Raw genomic sequence first — 22,494 nt, 5'->3', positions numbered from 1 at the left:
GGTAAAAACTGATTCCTTTCAGACGTAGTGATAACCCTTACACAATCTATGAATGAAATTTGTGAATTTTTCGTCGGGTTGCAATACGTCACGCATTTAAGCTAACAAAAATTATTTGGATATGCCCATGGGTGTGTGGATATCTAAAAAGAAATCTAAACGACACAATGTGGGCAAAAAACCCAAAACAGGGCAGCAACGTTATAAATCTATTACGTTTTCGTGACCTCAGTTTCAGTGCTATATCGGTAAGGTAGGTTAGGCTAGCGCAGAATCTTAAATATATTAACGCGTTATACACCGCGGCAATAATACGGCCGGTTAAACGTCACTTTGACAACGACAAACAGGCATGTTGTGTGCATCAAGGGTCGTGCTCCCTATAATAGTAGCTCTTCTGGGTCATAACATAATGGTTGTTGGAGGAGGGAGGCTCGACGAAGGCCACAGGACTCGTGCGTCTAGAGAAGGTGTGCGAGAACAGCAGAAAGCACATCAGGATGGCAAGCGCCACCAGACTGATGCCCTGAGCGTTGATATACCACGCCTCGTCTACCAGCTGGGCATAGTCCGACCTGTGGTGTGGTGGTGTGGGGCAGTGTGGTGCAGTGTGGGGCAGGGTGGTGATGAAGGGCAGTGTTTTTAAGAGATGGAAGAAGTTTAATTCATATTTTAAGCTTCATGAAAAGAACGGCATCCTAGTTTTCTTATAGCGTAATAATGCAGAGATTAGGTCCAACCATTCCATAAGCATCTACATCGTTCGATCAGCACCTACAAAGTTAGGGCACAATCATGTATACTCGCTGCTCAGGTGTCTCAAGTTATCAACCAAGTGAATCAACTGCTAAATGATTATAATCCATTTACCGCATGAATTTGAAGTTATTCAGATAATTGACGGTAAAGACGTTCGTGAAATTCTTTAAAGCAATTTTTGACTGATAAATTAGGTGCCAGACGGGTCTGTTAAGTGCTGTTGAACGATTAGTTCCATCAAAGGTCGCTTCAAAAATTGTCATCTGGCTTTCACTTATGGTTTGAGACACATCGGAGTAATAGTAAATAACGAGTGGTTATAAATAAATCTGTTGCAAATCTAGGTTAAAGAATTCGCCTGCTCCAACCATATGATTATTGATCCAAATCGTATTTAACCTCCATTTTGCTTGCAAACCCTATGAAAAGATTAGATAATATAATCAATTATGATTACTACTTAATGATAGTTAAATACCGGCAGAAATTGTTGTTGCTGGTAGCCAGATTCACCGCACGAGAGGATGTCGAGTAGAGTCACCACGTATAAGGTGATTCTAATGGTAGTTCTTAGGCGCATGTTGAGTAGTGGTCAGTTCCTGCACAACGAGTTGAACAAATAGAGGTTAAGTTTCATGAATATTGGGTAATTTTTCGTTAATATGAGGCAATAAATACCACAAAATGTATAAATGATTGATTCACGAACATGTTATTTCAACGAAATTATTTGCCTAAGGTTTTTAAGTACTAAATAATCAAGAGATTACACAAATCGAACATTAAATCCCACGCTTTATTTTTGTGCCCAAAGTTAATTTGACGCCAAGCAGTGTCAAGTTCAACTGCCGTGGAAGTACCTATACATTACATTTAAATCATGCTACTGGCTCAAAATTTTTAATTAATTACCGAATTATTTTTATCTTAAAGAAAACATTGTGTAATATTTCACAACAAACTCAAATATTGAATAAAAATGATGTTTCTGACTGCATCGTCCGTACCTTGGTCTCGGGGTATCACGCCAGTGAAGTAGCAGACTGTGTGTCGTCAAAGCTTCCTCCATCACCTCCAGCGTGACTCTGAACTAAGGAGATTAGTTTTACCGCAGCTCACGCATGTTCCTCAAGAGTCAAGAGCCACAACTAACTCGTCGATATGAACTATCGGCGAGTAATACCGATGTTGATTAATACCCGATGTGTAATATCCGAGTAATAGCCAATGTGTAATATCCGATGTTGCGTTGATTGCCCAAACAACTCTATAGTTAAGTAAAAAATATATGCGCCCTCTGTCACTGCAGTGAGTGACAGAGGGCGCATTTTCTCGTCGACGAAAACTTGAGGTCACGGACGGACGGACAGACGGACGGACAGGCGGACGAACAGACAGACGGACATGGCGAGCACAATAGTGCATTTTTTCCATAAATGAGAAAATGCCTTAAAAATGTTTGTCCGAGGATGTCTGAGTACCGGGGTAGTAATTTGTTTCTCAATTCATCCACATACAATTGCAGTGTTAAAATCCCAACATTGTACCAAGTTAGTTTTCACAGCAACCTTCAGAATTCCATGTTTTTATTTCTTCTTATCATTTGCTCGCGATTTAAGACAAAAAACGCCTGTATTGGACTGTTCCCTCAAATTTTCTGTGGCCATAAAAATTTGCGAAAAGGCGGAATTTAACAAAATTTATTTAAATTTTGCCGATAAATCTACAAAATAATTAGATTATGTCGGCTGCCTGGCGTGCTGGCAACATAACTGGCAGCAAGTTAATAAGTAATACTCAACGGTACTCTAGAATCTAGATTGAATCAGTTCGCTTTTGTATTGAGGGGTCGGCTAAGATTGGACGATATCTACTGTTGATACTGCATGTATCAACACATACTATGTATGTGCTGGTGTGGAAATGTCTTCATTACATTGATGCCCCGCATGTTATTCATGTGTATAGCAACATTAGTTTCGGAGAGATCATAATTATTTATATCATTTATATTCTGCATGCAATTATTTGATTTCCAATGATATATTTGAGGGCAGAGCCCAATTAAGATTGCGTGGCACAATTTAAATTTTTTTTTTGGTGCACACGACTAAAATTGAAATATGTTTCAGTAATTTTTCGAGAATATCACACGAGAAGGTACAGTGCTGCACCGCCACTTCTCGTTCGGTTCAAAAAAGCAATCAACTCGCGCCTCAATCGGCGCAATTGAGTTCGAAATTAGAGACTGGAAAGTTCCAAATCAATGATGGTAAACTTAATTAGGACTCGAACCACTGCAAGTCGACCTCACTTCAGACGTCATTTTAGTAGTTCAAGAAAGCGATAGCTTTCAAAGCTGATCAAATAGACAAAATAATTTGAACTGTATTAGAACATGTCACAGCATATAAGATACGAAATTCTAAATATTGGTAAAGTTGCATCCAGAGTTTGATAAAGTCGCATACAGGGCTTGATTACATTTTAAAATTATCAGCTTGCTCATATGTCGGTTTGCGTCAAACATTAATGCGAGGATGAAAAATATTTGGTCTCTAACAACAGGAAATAGACGCACTGACTGAGAAGACTAATAAGCAAATTGAATAATGCATAGCAAAGTAGTGTCGGCGTTGACGGTTATGCCAATTCTGGCCTTTTGGCCAATTCGCGTTATTTTCTTGACTTTTTTACGGGAGGTTCAAATCCACTCGAGTTCAAATTGGGTTACTGCCAAAATTAACGGGCAATTACTTTATACTAGGAGGCCACTTTCACGTTGCTGCAGAGGACGTTTTCATGAATTAAAGAGCACGTTAACTCAAAACATAGCTGGTTATTCCGTATTGCTAGTTAAATCGTACAGCAGGTTAGCCAATCACGGTAGGTCAAACTCGAAACGCACAGTAAATTAATATTCATAAGTTGATATATAAGTGTACCTACAAAAATCCAAATTTTTAGGCTCACTTAATTATGTAAAATTCGTTTAACGAAGAAGAAAAAAGATTTGAATGACTATAATGCCGTACATCGAGACTTCTCAGTCTCGGTTCATAAACTCTGAGACAAACTTTAATTGTAACAACTTTTATGGTGCCAAGTCAATAGCAACTTCGAGCGCTAATACTAACTCGGCGGACTTTTGTTAAAATTTACAATGTCCACACCAACGTATGCTATGAACGAACAACGAATGAGAAAAAATGAAGGCTAACCTCAAAAGCTGCTTTCACATTTTCACAGTTTACTACGTAAGTGAATATGCATAATGTTCACTGATTTTTTTCATTAATTAGGTGATCTTAAAGAATCATTAAAATAATTCTTTGAATCTATACAAGTTCATTATTCAAAGCTTCAACAACAAAGCATTTTATTTTCAATTATAATGTTTGGTGTCGTTGTTCTGCAAATAGAAGTAGAATTAAATCGGAATTGTTCATTAGAAAATACTCTTAATATTCAATGAAAATTTTATGATAACAGAAATTTGACAATATACTCGCCCAACAAACTAAAGTCACAGACGATAAAATTTGTCGTCTGTAACTTTACTCTGTTGCACGATTTAGTTGTTTGAGTTGGACGAATTCATTTTAATGCACGTAGCGCTATGGAATCGAAACTCCAATTATTCTTCAGTTCATTGAACAATAAACGCTCACCAACTTGCCACTTGCTTGTTTAATATTAGAGGAATTATTGATATTAATCAAAGACCCTGGATGAGAAATGTCAGACTCTACCAAGCCGAGGTCACTTTATTCGACACGTGTCATTTGTGTTAGATGGGAAAGTTGAAATAGATTTGAGTTGATTTTAATTACGTGGACAGACAACATTTTCTCACATCTAGTCTTGTGTCGTACTGCTCGACCACCCATCCCATTACACCATTGAGGCCAAGATTTGCCGTGAAAATAACGGTTGTTCCATATTCAGCATTCACCACACGCACGCTGCTCTTCCTTTATAGGCAATTAGCTCGTATTACAACTCAATTTTTTTTAATTGGCTTGATAGCCTCTAGCATAGATAGATCGGAGCCTTTTCATGGTTCTGAAGTAACTGCTGATTTACCTGATGAATTTAAAAACCCTTGATAGATAATCGTACTTCAAATGATAAACGAAAATACGACTCGACATCGTAATTGTATTAAGTTACTTTAGCCAGGCTAAATTTTTTTATAGTTTTTTCGAAGCATCCTAACTAGGTCTAAACCGAAGTATCGAAATATCTTTGCTATGGCGTCAGTGCAGGCAGTTTCATCAGACATAAGTGATTGACGTTTGTAAATTACGATTTGATATTCATTGCAACTTTTGTCGTTACAGCCGATCAAAAGAAGTCAAGTGGAGTTTTAGCTACGACTCAACATGCAAGTGCGCACGTGGAAAAATAACTATTTTGTATTACATCAGTTTTTCAGACATAATTATCGTGTACGAATTTGCTATGATGAGTAAGGAAATAATTTAAATTCGTCAAAAATATTTGATATCTATTCACTGAATTTCGAGCAACAAATTATATCAAAATACACTTAATTGAGACCCAGGAAAGGAAGCAGTGTTCGCATGATATATCATATATTTACTTGAATAATGACGCGTGACAACTGAGGTCGTAAGAGCGAGTCAGATCTATAGTATTTATACCGTTATTCAGAGCAATGCATAATATAAGTTTTCGATTGAAATGCAAGCCTTAATTTAAAAAGGTAATGATATAATTAATTGAGCAATTATTTCTTATTATGCATGACTTCAAAAGCATACTTACTCAATCAACATCAATATTTCTTCCAATCGTCATATATTGATATAAAGGAACAATTTCCTGGAGAGTCACGCTTAACTTTAATATTTGCGAATTATTATTTATGAACATTAATTCTAATTCGAAACGTCATACCAAGAACTTTTTTTAGCTGCAGATGACATACTTTTGAAATAATAATTTTAGTCCACTGAAATCATTGCCTAATTAATGAATAATTTCATGATGAATAATTTGACTAAGAACAAGACTATCCTGCTTCCGAAATCAAAATGACTAATGCAAAACAAAATTCTCTGTATTTCTAATTGCAGTGGAAGTCCATAATAGTGAAAGTCATACGTTTGAAAGAAATATTTGTGACAAAATTATTAACTAAATTAAATTATCTACAAGCGGTAAATGTTAAAAATATACTCAAATATATGGGTGTATTGTGCGTGAATATAATTTATGTATAGTTAAAATTTATTGTAAGGTAAACAGCTGCATATATTTCGAAACAAAGGGATCGCAGTTTTCCATTAGTTGTTTTCCTGAAGAGGTTTTCTCGGTCAGCACCTCATGCCAGCAAGCACTTGCCAGGCGAGAATAGTTCTGGGCCTGTACTTTCAAAAAAAGTTAAGAGATCGTAAGTTCTTCAGCCAATCATTGACGGCGTTTCAAGCAAAATCCACCAATCATAGACAAGAAAAAAGAGCGTAAGTACTTCCGTTCACTTAGCGAGTTTTGAAAGTATGGCCCCAGCAGGGCAAACAGCTGAGACTGGAAACCACCTCCTCTCGATCGCTACTCGTTGGCCGCCTCTTCGTCCCTCTGCGTGTTGTAGCTCCCACATGCCTTCCAGGCGCATCACTACCCTGGCTGTATTTGCTTAAACTTTCCAGTCCGTCACCTAAGCTGCCCACGCAGTGTGCGTGGAAAAATCATGGAATACACGACAATAACATCCTTCCTTGTCTGCCATCTAGACCATGCAGTTCTTTGTCAGTGTCAATGTAAATCAATTCAATCAATCCGCACGAATTATGATTGACATCTTTTATATTCATGTCGTTCGAAGTTTATCACAGAATATTGAATGTTGACAATCACGTGACCTTGCCGACACACGACATGGGCGGACTGCTGGAAATTGTAATCACGCGTGCTGACTTTCAAAGTCTGCCAGTTGGCATCATCAAGATCACAATATCCGACCATCGACTACTTCAGTGGACGATGCCATATGTGCNCTCGGCGCCAGCATCAGCTTCCGGCCACTCCTGTTCGCGTGGGCAATGAGTTCGTCATGCCTGCGTCCGCAGTTCTCAAACTGGGCATTCTGCTGGACTCGAAACTTTCTATGAACAGTCACATTGCCAAGGTCACCACCGCTTGCTATGACGTTCTGCGACGAATATGTATAGGTAGCATCAGCCACTGTCTTTCGAGGCTGGTGCTCGAGGCCCTCGTGGTTGTGCTCGCTCTGACCTGATTTGGACTAAGAGACGATTGCGCTCGTCATCAACAGCGGACCTCGCCGTACCATCTACACGTCTCTCGATCGTCGGCGACAGAACGTTCCCGGTCGTCGCCGCCAGAACCTGGAACAGTCTGCCTGCTTCCGTAGCTTCGGCTCCGTTGCAGGTGTTTCGTCGACGCCTAAAAACGGAACTACTGTATATCGTAGAGCCAATGAATTTAGTGCTTAGTCATTTTATCCGTTCCCATCCTTTCTTGTGTCTATTTATCTTTCGTTTGCTATTAATCTTATATGTGACGTGCCCTCGAAGTTCGTTTGTCGTGATAGATGCTTCGTAGGAGAATACCTAATAACTAAGCGATACTAAGAATAACGCAGAAGAAGTTGGCATTGTTTAATCCTCCATTTAAAGCAATTCAATAAATTTTATTCTCACCTGCGGTTGGTAACTGAAGGAGGTAATAAATTTTTCTAGAAAGCTCTAGAATGAAAATTGGAAAATCAGCTAAAATAAAGTTAATTTTTTATTTTATTAGCTAAGTTGATTTTTCGTAAGATTAATGTTGTTGTGCTGGATTAACATGCAGGTTCCGGCTGAACATATTAACATATTGTATGTTCTATCAGCAATATCTGTTATTTAATTTATTTCAGTATCCTTTGCTTCGGATATGGAAGTCAATATTAAAATAATAGCGGTTTCAGCGTTTATCAGGCCGTAGGCCTGTCGCTGATTCTGAACATTGCAGAACATCCACAGCATTTTGCGGTCTCGAACACGCAACTCACTGCTTCAAGTTTTTGCTGTGCTTAACCGCCCGGCCTCCTCGCCGATTCTGACCAGAAACTGGCGCACAGAGCTAGGATCGAACCCGCGCCTCTCTGCGCCAATCCTGGTTCTCTGAACTGTAACCAAAGGGCCACCCTGACCAGTAACACATATTCGACACTTTATTCATGCAGAGTGCTATCATTATTAGAGACGAAAACAAAATGTTTAAAATGCAACGTAGAATTAATTTTTGAATAATCGAACATTTTTTTTAAACTCATATCGATTTCAAGCAGGGTCCACGAATGCAGTGCAAACATATCATATTTTCCTCATGATACGCCGATGACTTGTTTTGAATATTGAGTTAGGTTCATCAATATTTATCAACTAATAACATCTCAATGCAATGATAAGACTAGCCTCGTCAACTACTTATAAATTCCAGGTGGCGTATATATAGTCTCTAGGTTCTATAGATGCTATTAGCAATATTGTACTGGTATCCAGGTTTTCTTGGTCAATATTTGTTTTATAAGCTTAACCGAAAAGACAATTGAGTAGCCACTTGAAATAATTATCCGTGCTGCCATAAATACTGCCAATGTTGTATTTAAATTCTATACAAATTTATTAGTACTATTTAAACGACAGTGAAATGCTTGTGAACCATGTACAAGTATTTGACGTGTGAACCACGTCAATTATCGCTGTCTCTTATNTGATTTCAGAAACAAATTGATGATTCGTTCCGAAAAAAAGGATTTCAGAAACAAATTGATGATTCGTTCCGAAAAAATTGATGAAAATTAAAAAACAAATTAATGATTCATTCAGAGCTGTTGGTCGAAGACCGAAGCCTGCCAGCCGCGCTGGAAGGCCCTCGAGAGGATGATCACGGGCACGAGGATGGCGAGGGCGCAAAGGGCGGCGCCCTGCGTGTTGATCAGGACCGCCTCGACGCCCATCTCGGAGTACGTGCTACGGTTGGTCGTAGGATCTCTGGAGGACAAACATTCCTTCAGATTGCGACTCACTTTACGGTCAATATTGGTCAAGATCGCAATGCTGTGACTACCGGAGTGTTGAATAATTTCGTTAACTGGGTGGAAACAAGCCGGAGAAAAACTGATCGGATCACAATAATCACAATTAATTTAATAATTTAATTTAATAATCTAATTTGATCATCACAAGAGAGAATTTGCAATTGAAAAAACGTGATAATATCTACTCAGATATGTCAATAATTTAAATGTGTAGTTTGGAAATATAATGTGTAGTTTAGAAATACAATCAAACAGAACAGCCAAGGCTTACTGCGCAATGTATTTTAAGGAGAATTCAAACTAATTTGAGTTCATTAATTTTTTTTACAAAACCAGAGAACAAAAAAATAGAAAAGAACATATATTTCATTGCCTTCAGACACTTATTACTCAACGGACATTTAATAGTTGTGGCGCGTCAGGGTCTGGACAGAACAAAAATTGGCAAGACGTAAAATACCCTATATACGTTTAAACATAAAATCTCGCACTATAGTAGATTCTATATTATGTGACATTCATTATACTCTGGAGCATAGTTCATAAGCAAGCAGTGATCTAGGTATACTGTGCACCGATGTCTCGTACAGTATATGACATGCTAACTGTCCTGGTCGACAAGGCAGTATGTGACATGCCCACGAAGAGATTGTCGTGGCGTCTCGTTCAGATCGAACTTCGAGGGCACGTTACAAGTGGCTAAAAAGACACGAGAGGCGAAAAACAGATGACGTCTATGCTAAAACAGCGTGCACTCATCCACAGTGCAGTGTCCGATGTGCTCTCTGCATATATATAATATTTGTTGTTTGTGAGATGCATCCTGCACCGGCACTCGTGTGAGGTGAATAATGTTTTTTACGCTGCACTTTTTGCCAACACCTTTCAATAAATTTTATTGAAACTAAGATCGAGACCAAGTGAGACAAAAAGCAAGCACATTAAGAATTATAGCCTNTTGAGAGAAAAAACCGTTAACTGAGATAACTTAGTTAGCAAATGTCCCCATATTAGTATTTGGTTATGAGGTCACTGGGGTCGGAGAGTCAATTTTCCGAACTGAAATTGCAGAACGATAAAAGAGATGCACGGAAACATAAGTTTATCGTGAGGTAGAACAGACAAGAGCAAAGTAGAACCTCCAGTCAAAAAGACCGAAATACAAGAATTGAGAAGTCGTAAGCACGGTCGTTATGCATGGCATGAAAATCCCACCACTTTTAGGCTCTCTACAACATTGTGTTTTGGGGAGACTGCAGACATAAGAATGTGTAATTACGCTAAGCCGCATATGTTATTTTTAAAGCAGCTCTCCTCGCCTAATATACGCCAGTATAATTGCGTGATTAAGGAGTAGTTTCTAACTGCAAGTCAATGATTAAATTGATTGCCTTCATTTAAATAATTTCAGCGTTTTAGAGCTCTTTTTGGCTAAGTGCTGACAATAACGGTTTTCAGATGTTATTTATTTACTTTTATTTTTTAAGTAATTTAGAATAAATATACAAGTTATTGAATCAATTCAATACTCTCCCAAATCGCGTTTCAATACACAATAGCCTCCTTTCATTCACAGCAACGCTATACGAGTTTCAATACAGGTAGAATTTAGTCATCAGGTACATTTATATGAACAAAAATATTGCAACAAAACAGGGTGATATCGACACAGACAAGCCAAAGGTGCCATTCGATGCATGACAAGCAAAGAACACGGTTAACAGTGTCATGAAAGTAGGACTTTAAAGCTTATGATTGTTGTCAACTCACTTCAAAGAGAAGATGGCTTTCTTTGTATATATACGGAGGTTTGTCATGGAAGTAGCACTTAATATTTAAAGTCTGTGATTGTATGTCAACTCACTTCAGAGAGAAGATGGCTTTCTCTGTATACCCGGATACGGCCGTGGCTACAGCCAGCATGAAGGTGATGATGCCGAAGGTGGAATGGATAGGCAGAAGGTTGGCCCTGAAGTTGGAGGTGCCCTGGTCGCAGCACAGCAGGATCCAGAAACTGAAGAACCCAACCACGAACTGCGGGCACGAGGAAAGTGTAGCGAGGACTGTGCTGGTGCACTCAAAGAACAAATATAACTCGGTACTCACTGCAGTGAGTGACAGAGAGCGCATTTTCTCGTCGACGAAAACTTGAGGTCACGGACGGACGGACAGACAGACAGACGGACATGGCGAGCACAATAGTGCATTTTTCCATAAATGAGAAAATGCGCTAATAAGAGAAATTTTGTTTGAATAGCTACGTGCCTTTTGGCCTTTTGTCCGTCATTTTGGACCAATTTGATCCGGCAAACGAGCGAATCAGCGTTATGTGCCGAAAGTGTGTCACGATTTAGTTATATGACCCATCAATTTTCTTTAATACAAATAATTTACGGGACTTAGTACATGTTAAAATTACATAAATATATTGATGAAACAAACGAAACTATTACAGGTCCAACCTAAGCGAGCACTCAGAAATGTTGATGTGAGTAAAATCTGTGATGCAAACTAAGAAGAATATTCATCTTAAGATGATCAGATCAAACAGGGATCAAACATCAATATATTTAAGCTTGTCTTCGTTAACGATCAAGCAGAGGCCCTTAGTTTATTACTGTGTTGCAGGAGCTGCTAAAGAAATCGAGTATCTCTACTCGGTCTCCAAACCTGTAGGCATGTACCTATATTATTCATAGTTATATTGACGTACAAACTCAGCGAAGATGTGAGAGGAACTTTTGTTATCAGCGGGATACCGGCAACACATGCATTATTGAACTGTGAGAAAATTCGTTGAAAATAATTTGGATCATACAGAAGGGAAAACGCGGGATGTGAAGAAAATTAATTCAAAAGCCGGCAAATGAATAATCGCATGAGTGTTGTGTTATGAAGAAAAATTTTTTGATTATTTAATTGAACGAATCATCAAATGCTGAGAACAATGGATGGAAGATATTTAATTTGTATACGTGATAATGCATAACTTTTTTCTTCTATAGTTGAAAATAGCATTGGCAACGGAGAATAAATGCGTTTATAAAGCGATAACAGGAATGTTAAAGGGACTTGAATATCTTCACAAAATTTGAATATACAAAAAAGCAAGCAGTGAGAAGCAACAGGAGACGTATAAGACTGTCTCTTATACACATCTAGATGTGTATAAGAGACAGTAACATGACTTATGTTATAACAGAAAGTATGTTATAACAGGAACTCGTATAACACGACGTATGTTGTAACACGAATTATGTTATAACACCGAAATAACTCTTCAGTCAAGTAATATGAGTTAACAGGACTGTTTGGTAAACAACTACACACATAATATACATTTATATACACGGACACATAAGCCATAATTAGCAGCAGCACTTTAATAGAAAATTGATGAATATGCCCTGCCATAAACTTAACTTGCATGCAGTGGATTGCTTAACTAAACAGCTGATATTTCACAACAATAAAAGCAGATATGAAGCTCACAACAGCATCAATGTCACACAAAAACAACTACACAAACGACATATTTTATTTTGGCATCTAAGACAACGTGTAATAAGCACGGGGATCATTTTAAAAGCAATAGGACAGGTGAGAACAACAGCAGCAACAGGGGCAACAGCAAGCCATGACACATCTTTGTTGGCAAAGTGTGTCATAAAACAGCAGCAGTGGTCGCAACATCAGGTCACCAGGAGGTGCTTACACTCAAATAAATGAGCAAGATTCTGTCCAAATAACGATACACTTTTTCCTCTTGTGTGGGACATCCTGAATCAGTTTAGCTCTGCAAAAAGCATAGTATATCAGTGATATGTGTACGTAGTGTGGGTCATAAAGTGTGTCACTATTTGGACAATATGAACCATTCATTTTTCTGGGTGCTTAATCTCAACAGGATGGCGTGCAGGGGTAACCCGGCTATGCCTCGTCTACCAGCTGGGCATAGTCCGACCTGTGGTGTGGTGGTGTGGGGCAGTGTGGTGCAGTGTGGGGCAGGGTGGTGATGAAGGGCAGTGTGGTGTAGTGAAACAGTATGGTGGTGCCGGGAAGTGTGGTGGTGCGTGGTGGTGTTTGTGTGGTGGTATTATGAGAGGAGGGTGACGACATGACGGTGTTTGTAAATGAAATTGTAGAAAACGTATAATTGTTAAGTCACGTTTATAGCAATGGTGAGGTAGTGGTAGGTGACGGGAGGCATGCATGGCAACGTCAAAGTTTTGGGTGACAATGTGCAGTAAAAAAAGTCATAGTTATGATATTGGTAGCAGAAATGAGTGAGTGTGAATCATTATTAACGAGATAAGGTGCGAGTGAAAAGTGTGCGGGGAATCAGGAGAGTTGTGATGTTTATTCAGGTTTTTCATTGATAAAATATCAAAGCGATTTCAAAGGATGGTAAATTGATCAAGACACACAATTAAAATTAGAAGAAAGATGATTTAGGTAACCAAAGACCAGATAAAAAGCAAGCACGAAGACGATAAATAGAGCACGATTTGTTGATGTTATTACAGGAAGAGGCGGAGTTTGAAGAAATAAAAAGATAACATACAGTGTTACGTGGATTAAATCAAGGGGATTAAATAAGCGTGTAAATGACGAACATAAACGAAAGATGGATCAGTGAGGGACGAATGAGGGTGTGAATGGTGTGCGTGGGGAAGTGAATGGGTGTATAGAGAGGAAAGAAGAGGTTATATTCACGTTACAAAACTGAGGGACAACACACAAATGCACAGTCTTGAGATGTGCAAGCAATTATGTTCAAAACGCGATCATTATGGCTAAAACAAATAAGGACACATGTGAGTGAATTTGGCTTAAGTTCATTGTCACTGTTACAACTGGGATTATTTATTTACTTTTTAGGACTGAACTGTTTGCGTCAGTGCAAGTCAAAATTATAAGATGATGTTCAATTTTTATGGCAAGAACACAGCACAAGATCATGAACACGCCATAAGTAAACAGTGAATAGAAAAACTCTGAGCCCGGTAAGAATATTATGACTCTTCCATAATATCTGCAACATTATGGAAGAGTTATTGATATTATCTTCGTTTGCCATGACTCTGTCATGCCCACCGGCGCACCTGATGTTACGAATTTTGCCGCTACGCTGGCGCATTATCGGGCCACTGTATATACGACATGCACTGTTAGAAAAATTACCGTTAACGGTATTACCGGCATTTCAGTGGCCGGTCGGCACGTGAAAAGAAACACCGTGTCGCCGTTTTTATTCTACGCTAGAAATCCGTAAAACATCTTATAAAAACGGAGCAACAGTTTATTTTCACGGGGCGACCGCGGCCACTAAAACGCCAGTGGGACCGTTTTTTCACCGTTTTTTCTAACAGTGTTTCTAACTGCGAACTTGTTATGCGGGCGGGGCTGTTGCTGTCACCGCTGTTGCTGCCACAGCTGCTCACCGTTTTTGTTACCTGCAGAGCAAAAAGCCCCATAGTGACCAGCCCCAACCAGGAGTGTAGGGAGTACAGGTTGGGGATGGGTGGGTTCCTCAAGTTGTGGTTGTCGAAGACGGCGATGGTTGCAACCACGATACAGGGCACTGCCAGCAGGTAGAGGAATGTGTGCAGGATCTTGCTAGCCAGCTTGTTGCAGCACCGGAACAGTCGGTACACCAGCATGGCTGAAAAAAACTCGAAGTTACTTCAAATAACAGAAATTAAGAATAGAAAATGATCAAATAGCATTTCTTGGTGAGACAAAAATCTGAGTTAATTCAAATAACAGAAATTAAGAATAGAATATGATCAAATAGCCTTTCTGTGTGAGATAAAGATGTAAGTTCAATAATAGTACAGTACCGTAAATCTCTGATGCCGATGACAGTCAAATAATGATGGCAGAAGAGAATGAAAGTCTCACTATTGGCATGAATAACCTCAGACGCGCAAATAAAACTTGGACTTCTGATGAATGCGGATAATTCAATACAACGAAAATGAAATCTTTGTTTCTACAACTTGCAATTACGCCGAGATCATCCAGAGCAATCATGAGTAACATCATAATTACATTATTGTGCTAGCCTGAATGTAAGCTTAATTTGCAATTTAGAAGAATAATTGATGGTGAATATAATACCCGAGCACAAGAGTGAGAGTTGATCAGCTGAACACACATTAATAAGTAATCATCATTCCATAATAAACCTGATGTGAGTAAAAAGAGTATAATTTTTCAACAGAAGGTTCGATCGCGCCAAGAAGAGAATTAATGGAAGGGTACGCATTGTGTTAGGTTTACATTAAAAAAAACGTATATTCTTGAAATCGTGTGATCGGCGGCGGCCAGGTATTGCTTCAGTCATCGCATTTCAAGCAAAAAAAGCCTACTACAACCGTTTGCAGAATTACATGGAATTCTTGTTTTGACAAAAGTTCATGTACAATCTAGGTAAGAATATCATTATAGTCAGCGGGATGAATAGACTGACTGGTCAAGAGAGAGCAAAGCTCATGATTTTCATTGCGGAAGGAAGGAACTTCATTGAATTGGCGGATGTCCAGGTATATCGTACAAAACATTAAAGCGAAGGAGATATTTGAAAGGCATGGGAAGATTACCCCAGCGCGTCTCAGTGTTATTAGGAGGCAAAGTGTGTCGGGGTAAAGTAACAGAGACGTCAGCATGACACGCTCGGAGAAAAATATAAGACTTTATCCAAATAACAACGCACTTCGTGCTTTATTTGGGTCATTCTGACCCAGCTTGGTCTGGAAAAATCAGTGCTACGTACATATAAAGCGTGTCAATATTTGGACAGTATTTGACCCATTTATATTCTGAGTGAACGTTCAATATGTGATGAATTAAAGGGATGAGTAACATATTAGGAGCTGAGGCAGGAGACGGGGCAAGGCATTTTAAGTCTTGGGCTTTATATTAAAATACGTTGGTGATGATAGTTGACTTTAGTATTAATGAGACATCACGTATAATAGTTCTGCATTTTTGGTCCAGTTAAAAGTCTGAATGTCGCTATATAGTCTCGCCGAATAACAATGTGACAACTTTTCATGTCCTTGCCCTTGACCTTGACCTTGAGGTCATGCCTGCATGCCTAAAACTTAAGACAAGTTAAGGATCTTGTCGAGATACCGCGACGTGTATTGAAGGATCTTGTCGAGATACCGCGTAGCTCTGTGCGCCAGTTTCTGGTCAGAATCGGCAAGGAGGCCGGGCGGTTAAGCACAGCAGAATTGTAGCAGTGAGTTGCGAGTTCAAGCCCGCAGCAAGCTGTGGATGTGCGATGTTAAGAATCGGCGACAGGCCTACAGCCTACTAAACGCTGAAACCGCTATTATATAATAGTTCTACATTTTTGGTTCAGTTAAAAGTCTGAATCTAGCTATTTAGTCTCGCCGAATAACGATGTGACAACTTTTCTTGGCCTTGCCCTTGACCTTGACCTTGAGGTCATGCCTGCATGCCTAAAACTTAAGACAAGTTAAGGATCTTATAGAGATACCGCGACGTGTATTGAAGGATCTTGTCGAGATACCGCGACGTGTATTGAAGGATCTTGTCGAGATACCGCGACGTGTATTGAAGGATCTTGTCGAGATACCGCGACGTGTATATAAGGATCTTGTCGAGATACCGCGACGTGTATTACGCCGTTGATAAATCGTCTCTACGAGATTGGACAGCTCAATAAATGATCAGTCTGCATAAATGACATTTACATGATTTTTTATTGTTTGTATCCGAGAATTGTACGGATTCAACGGACTTTAAGTTTAAAGCCGAAAAGATATTTTTTTAAAATTCGTTTTTACTTTTCACATTAATTCGCCATAAAGTCATGAAAAATTGTTTAAAATATTGTACCAGGATCTACGTCAGTTAAAGAGGGATTCTACTTTTTTATTTGACGCCTGCGATGGCAGAGTTTACAAACTTATATGACTGTCTCTTATACACATCTAGATGTGTATAAGAGACAGGCGTACGTGCAAGTCAAAATTATAAGCTGATGTCCAATTTTCATGGCAAGAACACAGCACAAGATCATGAATAGTGAACATATCACCATAATTAAACAGTGAAGATCATAAGTAAACAGTGAATAGAAAAACTTCGAAGCAGATAAGAATATTATGATTCTTCCATAATATCTGCTACTTTATGGAAGAGTTATTGATATTATCTTCGTTTGCCATGACTCTTCCACACTCGCTGGCTTTAGGCCCTGCATCGAACACCTTCGCATGTGAAAAGTGTCTTGGAGAGTTTTTTTAAATTTTCTTCTTCTTTCTCTGAGTTATTGATATTATCTTCGTCGCCGGCGCACCTGATGTTACGAATTTTGCCGCTACGCTGGCGCATTATCGGGCCACTGTATATACTACATGCACTGTTAGAAAAATTACCGTTAACGGTATTACCGGCGTTTCAGTGGCCGGTCGGCACGTGAAAAGAAACACCGTGTCGCCGTTTTTATTCTAATTTTACGCTAGAAATCCGTAAAACATCTGATAAAAACGGAGAAACAGTTTATTTTCACGGGCGACCGGCCACTAAAACGCCAGTGAGACCGTTTTTTCACCGTTTTTTTCTAACAGTGTGGCCAGCGCAGACTTGTAAAACTGGCGGGGCTGTTGCTGTCACCTCTGTTGCTGCTAAAGCTGCTCACCGTTTTTGTTACCTGCAGAGCAAAAAGCCCCATAGTGACCAGCCCCAACCAGGAGTGTAGGGAGTACAGGTTGGGGATAGGTGGGTTCCTCAGGTTGTGGTTGTCGAAGACAGCGATGGTTGCAACCACGATACAGGGCACTGCCAGCAGGTAGAGGAAGGTGTGCAGGATCTTGCTAGCCAGCTTGTTGCAGCACCGGAACAGTCGGTACACNCGCACGCCACGAACGATACGCACGCCACGAACGATACGCACGCCACGAACGATACGCACGCCACGAACGATACGCACGCCACGAACGATACGCACGCTACGAACGATACGCACGCCAAGAACGATACGCACGCCAAGAACGATACGCACGTCACGAACGATACGCACGCCACGTACGATACGCACGTCACGAACGATACGCACGCAACGAACGTTACGCACGCAACGAACGATACTCACGCTACGAACGATACGCACGCCACGATCGATACGCACGCCACGAACGCTACGCACGCCACGAAATCCACACGCACTACACGGTACAGACGACACACGCGTCTCACACACGTCACGTACAATTTCAGCGATTCACATACCACACACCACACACACCACACACCACACACACCACACACTTGTTTGCCTTGACTGGCAACCTATCGTGTGCAATTTACTTACGCGTGTGCCAGCCTCCCCCCCTACCGCTCCCCCTAACTCCTAGACTCCTACATCAGCAGCGGGATCGTCCTACTTGTCCTAATTTACTATTTTGAAAAATCTTACTTCAGGAACGTCCTACTTTCGTTTTCGTTTTACTTGTCCTGATCCCACAGCTCCTACATTCCTCCAGTGTTCGTAAAACATTCCTCCACACGCAAAGATATGTGTGAATATTTGTCTAAATAGCGATGGAATTTTTTACCCCTTGTGTGGATTATCTTAACCCAATTGAACCAGGCAAAGGGGGATTTCAGTACTACTTGCAGAAAGTGAGTCACTATTTGGACAATATGACTCATTTATTCTCCTTATAAGTGCACGTTTCTGTGGAGATTTATTTATCGCTTCTCCAATGCTTTCTTTAATCCAACGTCAAGCAAATACATACCTTCAAGCTGCTATAGGGCGTGTCAACCATTTGATGTCACCATAATAATTAGAGGCTTAAGTCGCAAGTTCGCAAAAGATAACAATGCAATTATTGCAAGATATAATTGCATTGTTATTATTAATAATTGCATCAGATAATTATATCTGATGCAATTATTCCCTGGCAATTAAGGAGATGTTCAAATGTGCGTTGCTGCAATCGCGTCCCAAGCGAGCGGTCCCTCACATCGCTGCAAAAGGTGCTGCAATTTTTGTACTTTGGTGCGTGATCCTGACCTAATTTGGCCAGGAAAATGCGCATCAGTGCTACGTGCAGAAATAGTGTCACTTTTATATTACATATACATATTTTTTTAGTTAAGGCAATACATGGCATATAAAAGAGATGAATCCACCTCAATGGCGGACCAGGTGAATCTAAATCTACTCTTGAATACAAGAAGAAGAGGTTCTCAAGCGCCTTAGCGCTGTAAATCCAAACAAGTCATGTGGACCAGACGGCTTCCACCCCAGATTACTCAAAGAGTTAGCAACTGTCCTAGCCGGCCCTCTGACGTCACTTTTTCGAAAAACTTTGAACGAAGGAATGTTGCCGGCTGACTGTAAAGAAGCTCAAGTGCTGTCTCTTATACACATCTAGATGTGTATAAGAGACAGCATATGTTCAGTCTTAAAATGCCTAGCAAATTACGGACCAGGCAATAAGTCCAGCAGCTATCTCAATCAATCGTCAGCTATGGAAAGATCGGGTTCCAATGGCCGGATCCCTTGTTAATCAAGTCACGAAAAGTTCAAGAATCGGCAACAGGCCATGGGCCTATTTCTTCAACGCCGACACTTCTATTCTATTCTATTCTATTCTATTATATTATATTATATTATATTATATTATATTCTACTAATTTGCGGAGTAAATGTATGATAAACGTAAGTTAGCGATCCTTCATCTAACTCATGCACACTTTGAATGAATAAACGAGTGTAAATAAATGCGTTGTAGATGTCATGGATTAAAATTTACATTATTATCCATATATAAGGCTATTAATGAATATATGTTAATAGTGAATCTATCATTAATGAGAAGTAGAATTGTCGAAAAGTTTTGCGAGTGTTTGAATCAAGATAAGAGATTGTGGATAGGAAAGGATAAGAGGGTAGACTTGAGGACTTGTGATCCGTATTCTAGATTGTGATTGACTTGTTACAAAATTCAAAGAAAGTAAGCCTTTAATTATTGCGTTCCTTATGTAGATGAAAGGGTCAATGTACGTCTCGGGAAATAAAGTGGTTTAATGTTAATTGTTATGGCTGAATACGGGAGCTGATTGATGCCGTTTTGCCACCACAGCGTTAGGGTGAAATCAATATGTAGCTGTTCGCAATTTTTTGTGCGTTTTTCGATGGTTTCGTTAACACGGAAGTATGAGAAGAGGAGTATTTACTTTCAAATTTATGTATTGGTCAAACTGCACATGTAAAAGGAAGATCGCAAGTTAATATAATAACGTGAGTTATTTATCTCTTTTAGGTCAGCCAAGAAAATGGATAGTCTTTCTTGATCTTTGCATCTCTTGCAACATTGAAAAAACTTTAATTTTAATTTTAATTAAATATTTATCATTATCTTCATTCTCTTGAAACGTTAAATCAGAGTGAATAAACTATCTTTTTCAATCCTTATCTTCCTTGAAAATTGATGAATAAAAAAAATATTCACTTTGCCAGTCAGTGTAACATGCCTTACTAAGAATGTTACTACTTTTGTAGAACATATTGTTACACGTTGAATGTTTCTGCTATCTTTTCATTACCCCATAAAAATTATCAATTCGCTTATCGCACTATTACTTACTAAAAATGTTACTACTCATGTAGAACATTGTTACACGTTTAATGTTTCTGCTCTCTTTTCATTACCCCATAAAAATTATCAATTCGCTTATCGCACTATTACTTACTAAAAATGTTACTACTCATGTAGAACATTGTTACACGTTTAATGTTTCTGCTATCTTTTCATTACCCCATAAAATGATCAATTTGCTTATCGCACTATTACATGCATTATTACATTCATCGCATTCGCTTCAGAGGGACCGTGAAGCAACACAGCAAGCGCTCTGGGCATACAGAGCAAAGCAACACATGCATGCAGACATGGGCGGAGCCCGCAATACGAGCGGCTATACAAGGCTATACATTGTGTACCAGGGCGCTCATACCTACAAGCTACTAGCATCAATTCAATCATTCCTAGGCGAAGTACATACATGATAACTTGCTGAAGATAACTCCTCAACTTAANTACACATCTAGATGTGTATAAGAGACAGACTCAAGGTCAACGGTAGCAAAGCTGCCAAAGGCCGCTTTCTTCCTTTTTCTTTATCGCTACGATTAAATTCGAGGAAGAAACAATCTAAAGATCAAATAGAGCTTTATAATGTTCAAAGCAAACAGCCTAAAACTCCGAGCTCTAATTAGATTGTTTTCGTTCCTCAAACGAAAATTATTAGTACTTGGTAATGAGGTCACTGGGGTCGGAGAGTCAATTTTCCGAACTGAAATTGCAGAACGATAAAAGAGATGCACGGAAACATAAGTTTATCGTGAGGTAGAACAGACAAGAGCAAAGTAGAACCTCTAGTCAAAAAGACTGAAATACAAGAATTGAGAAGTTGTAAGCACGGTCATCATGCATGACATGAAAATCCCTCCACTTTTAAGCTCTCTTGAATATTGTGTGATGGGGAGACTGAAGACATAATTATAATATGTATAATTACATAAGAATATGTAATTACGCTAAGCTGCATATGTTATTTTTAAAGCAGCTATCCTTCAGTCACACCAGCAATCGTGTGATTTAGGAGTAGTTTCTAACTGCAAGTCAATGATTAAATTGATTGCCCTAATTTAAATAATTTCAGCGTTTTAGAGCTCTTTTTAGCCAAGTGCTGACAACGGTTTTCACATGTTATTTATTTACTTTTTAGGACTGAACTGTTTGCGTACGTGCAAGTCAAAATTATAAGCTGATGTCCAATTTTCATGGCAAGAACACAGCACAAGATCATGAATAGTGAACATATCACCATAATTAAACAGTGAAGATCATAAGTAAACAGTGAATAGAAAAACTTCGAAGCAGATAAGAATATTTGTATGTAACATTTAAGTCCATTTATAAATGAACTTAGACATAGCAACAATCAAGAGCCAAAATGAAGCAGTACAAAAGAAGTTACGGGTGTTTGTTGTCTCCAATAAAAGACACAATACTCAAGCTAGGGTACCTATGCTATATATTCAATTGAATTAGGTGGCCCTGCAATAAATGTAATTAATGCTGCATAATGTCGCATCGAGGTGTCGCTCATACTCTGTACAAAATTAGATCACTACTCACGGCAGTGAGTGACAGAGAACGCATTTTCGGACGGACGGACATGACGAGCATAATAGCGTCTTTTTTCCGTAAATGAGAAAATGCGCTAAGAAGATCATTCCACAGCAATGCCGAGTAAATTATCTTTGAATTCAATTAATTTACCTTCAATTCAATTTACCCTTTTACGCCATGTTTGTCAGTCCACTTAGCTGAAAAATTTGATGGCTAGACCTGTCACGCCGAGGAATTAGTTTAATGAGATGAATAATGAATGTGCCAGGTTAACCTGTCACTTCAGGTAAATTACTCTACTGCACCGATTAATGTGCCAGGTTAACTTCTCTTCGAAAGCAGGAAACTTGATTGAAGTCATAAGCTTAGAAAGCGACGTAGCAGCTTCCAAGCTCTCTCGTCCAATATCTGGTAGGTGTAAAATAAACGTAACTATATAAGGTACGCACGTGAGGCGTCGCAAACCGGTTGCCC

The 22,494-nt window shown here is 39.2% G+C and overlaps 1 protein-coding gene across 4 annotated transcripts in view; it reads right to left on the bottom strand.

Moving 5' to 3' along the window:
• Positions 1-302: 302 nt before the first annotated feature.
• LOC108682074 (plasma membrane ascorbate-dependent reductase CYBRD1) overlaps positions 303-22,494 on the bottom strand; it is a 31,518-nt gene continuing 9,326 nt past the window's right edge. Inside the window, exons 2-4 of one of the 4 annotated variants that reach the window (XM_018171183.2) lie at positions 14,278-14,498; positions 10,698-10,867; positions 303-575 (exon numbers count right to left, since the gene is read on the bottom strand). In XM_018171183.2, the coding sequence (XP_018026672.1) occupies positions 365-575; positions 10,698-10,867; positions 14,278-14,498 (602 nt within the window). In that variant the 3' untranslated portion in view covers positions 303-364. Of the gene's footprint in view, positions 576-8,579; positions 8,787-10,697; positions 10,868-14,277; positions 14,499-22,494 lie in introns of those variants that run through there. The other 3 variants (XM_018171185.2, XM_018171186.2, XM_018171187.2) reach the window with 3 other exon arrangements.

This window comes from Hyalella azteca, unplaced genomic scaffold (genome assembly GCF_000764305.2).
Source record: "Hyalella azteca isolate HAZT.00-mixed unplaced genomic scaffold, Hazt_2.0.2 contig4579, whole genome shotgun sequence".
NCBI lineage: Eukaryota > Metazoa > Arthropoda > Malacostraca > Amphipoda > Hyalellidae > Hyalella > Hyalella azteca.
The sequence above is the reverse complement of the archived record's forward strand: the minus strand, read 5'-3'. Positions and strand labels throughout refer to the sequence as shown.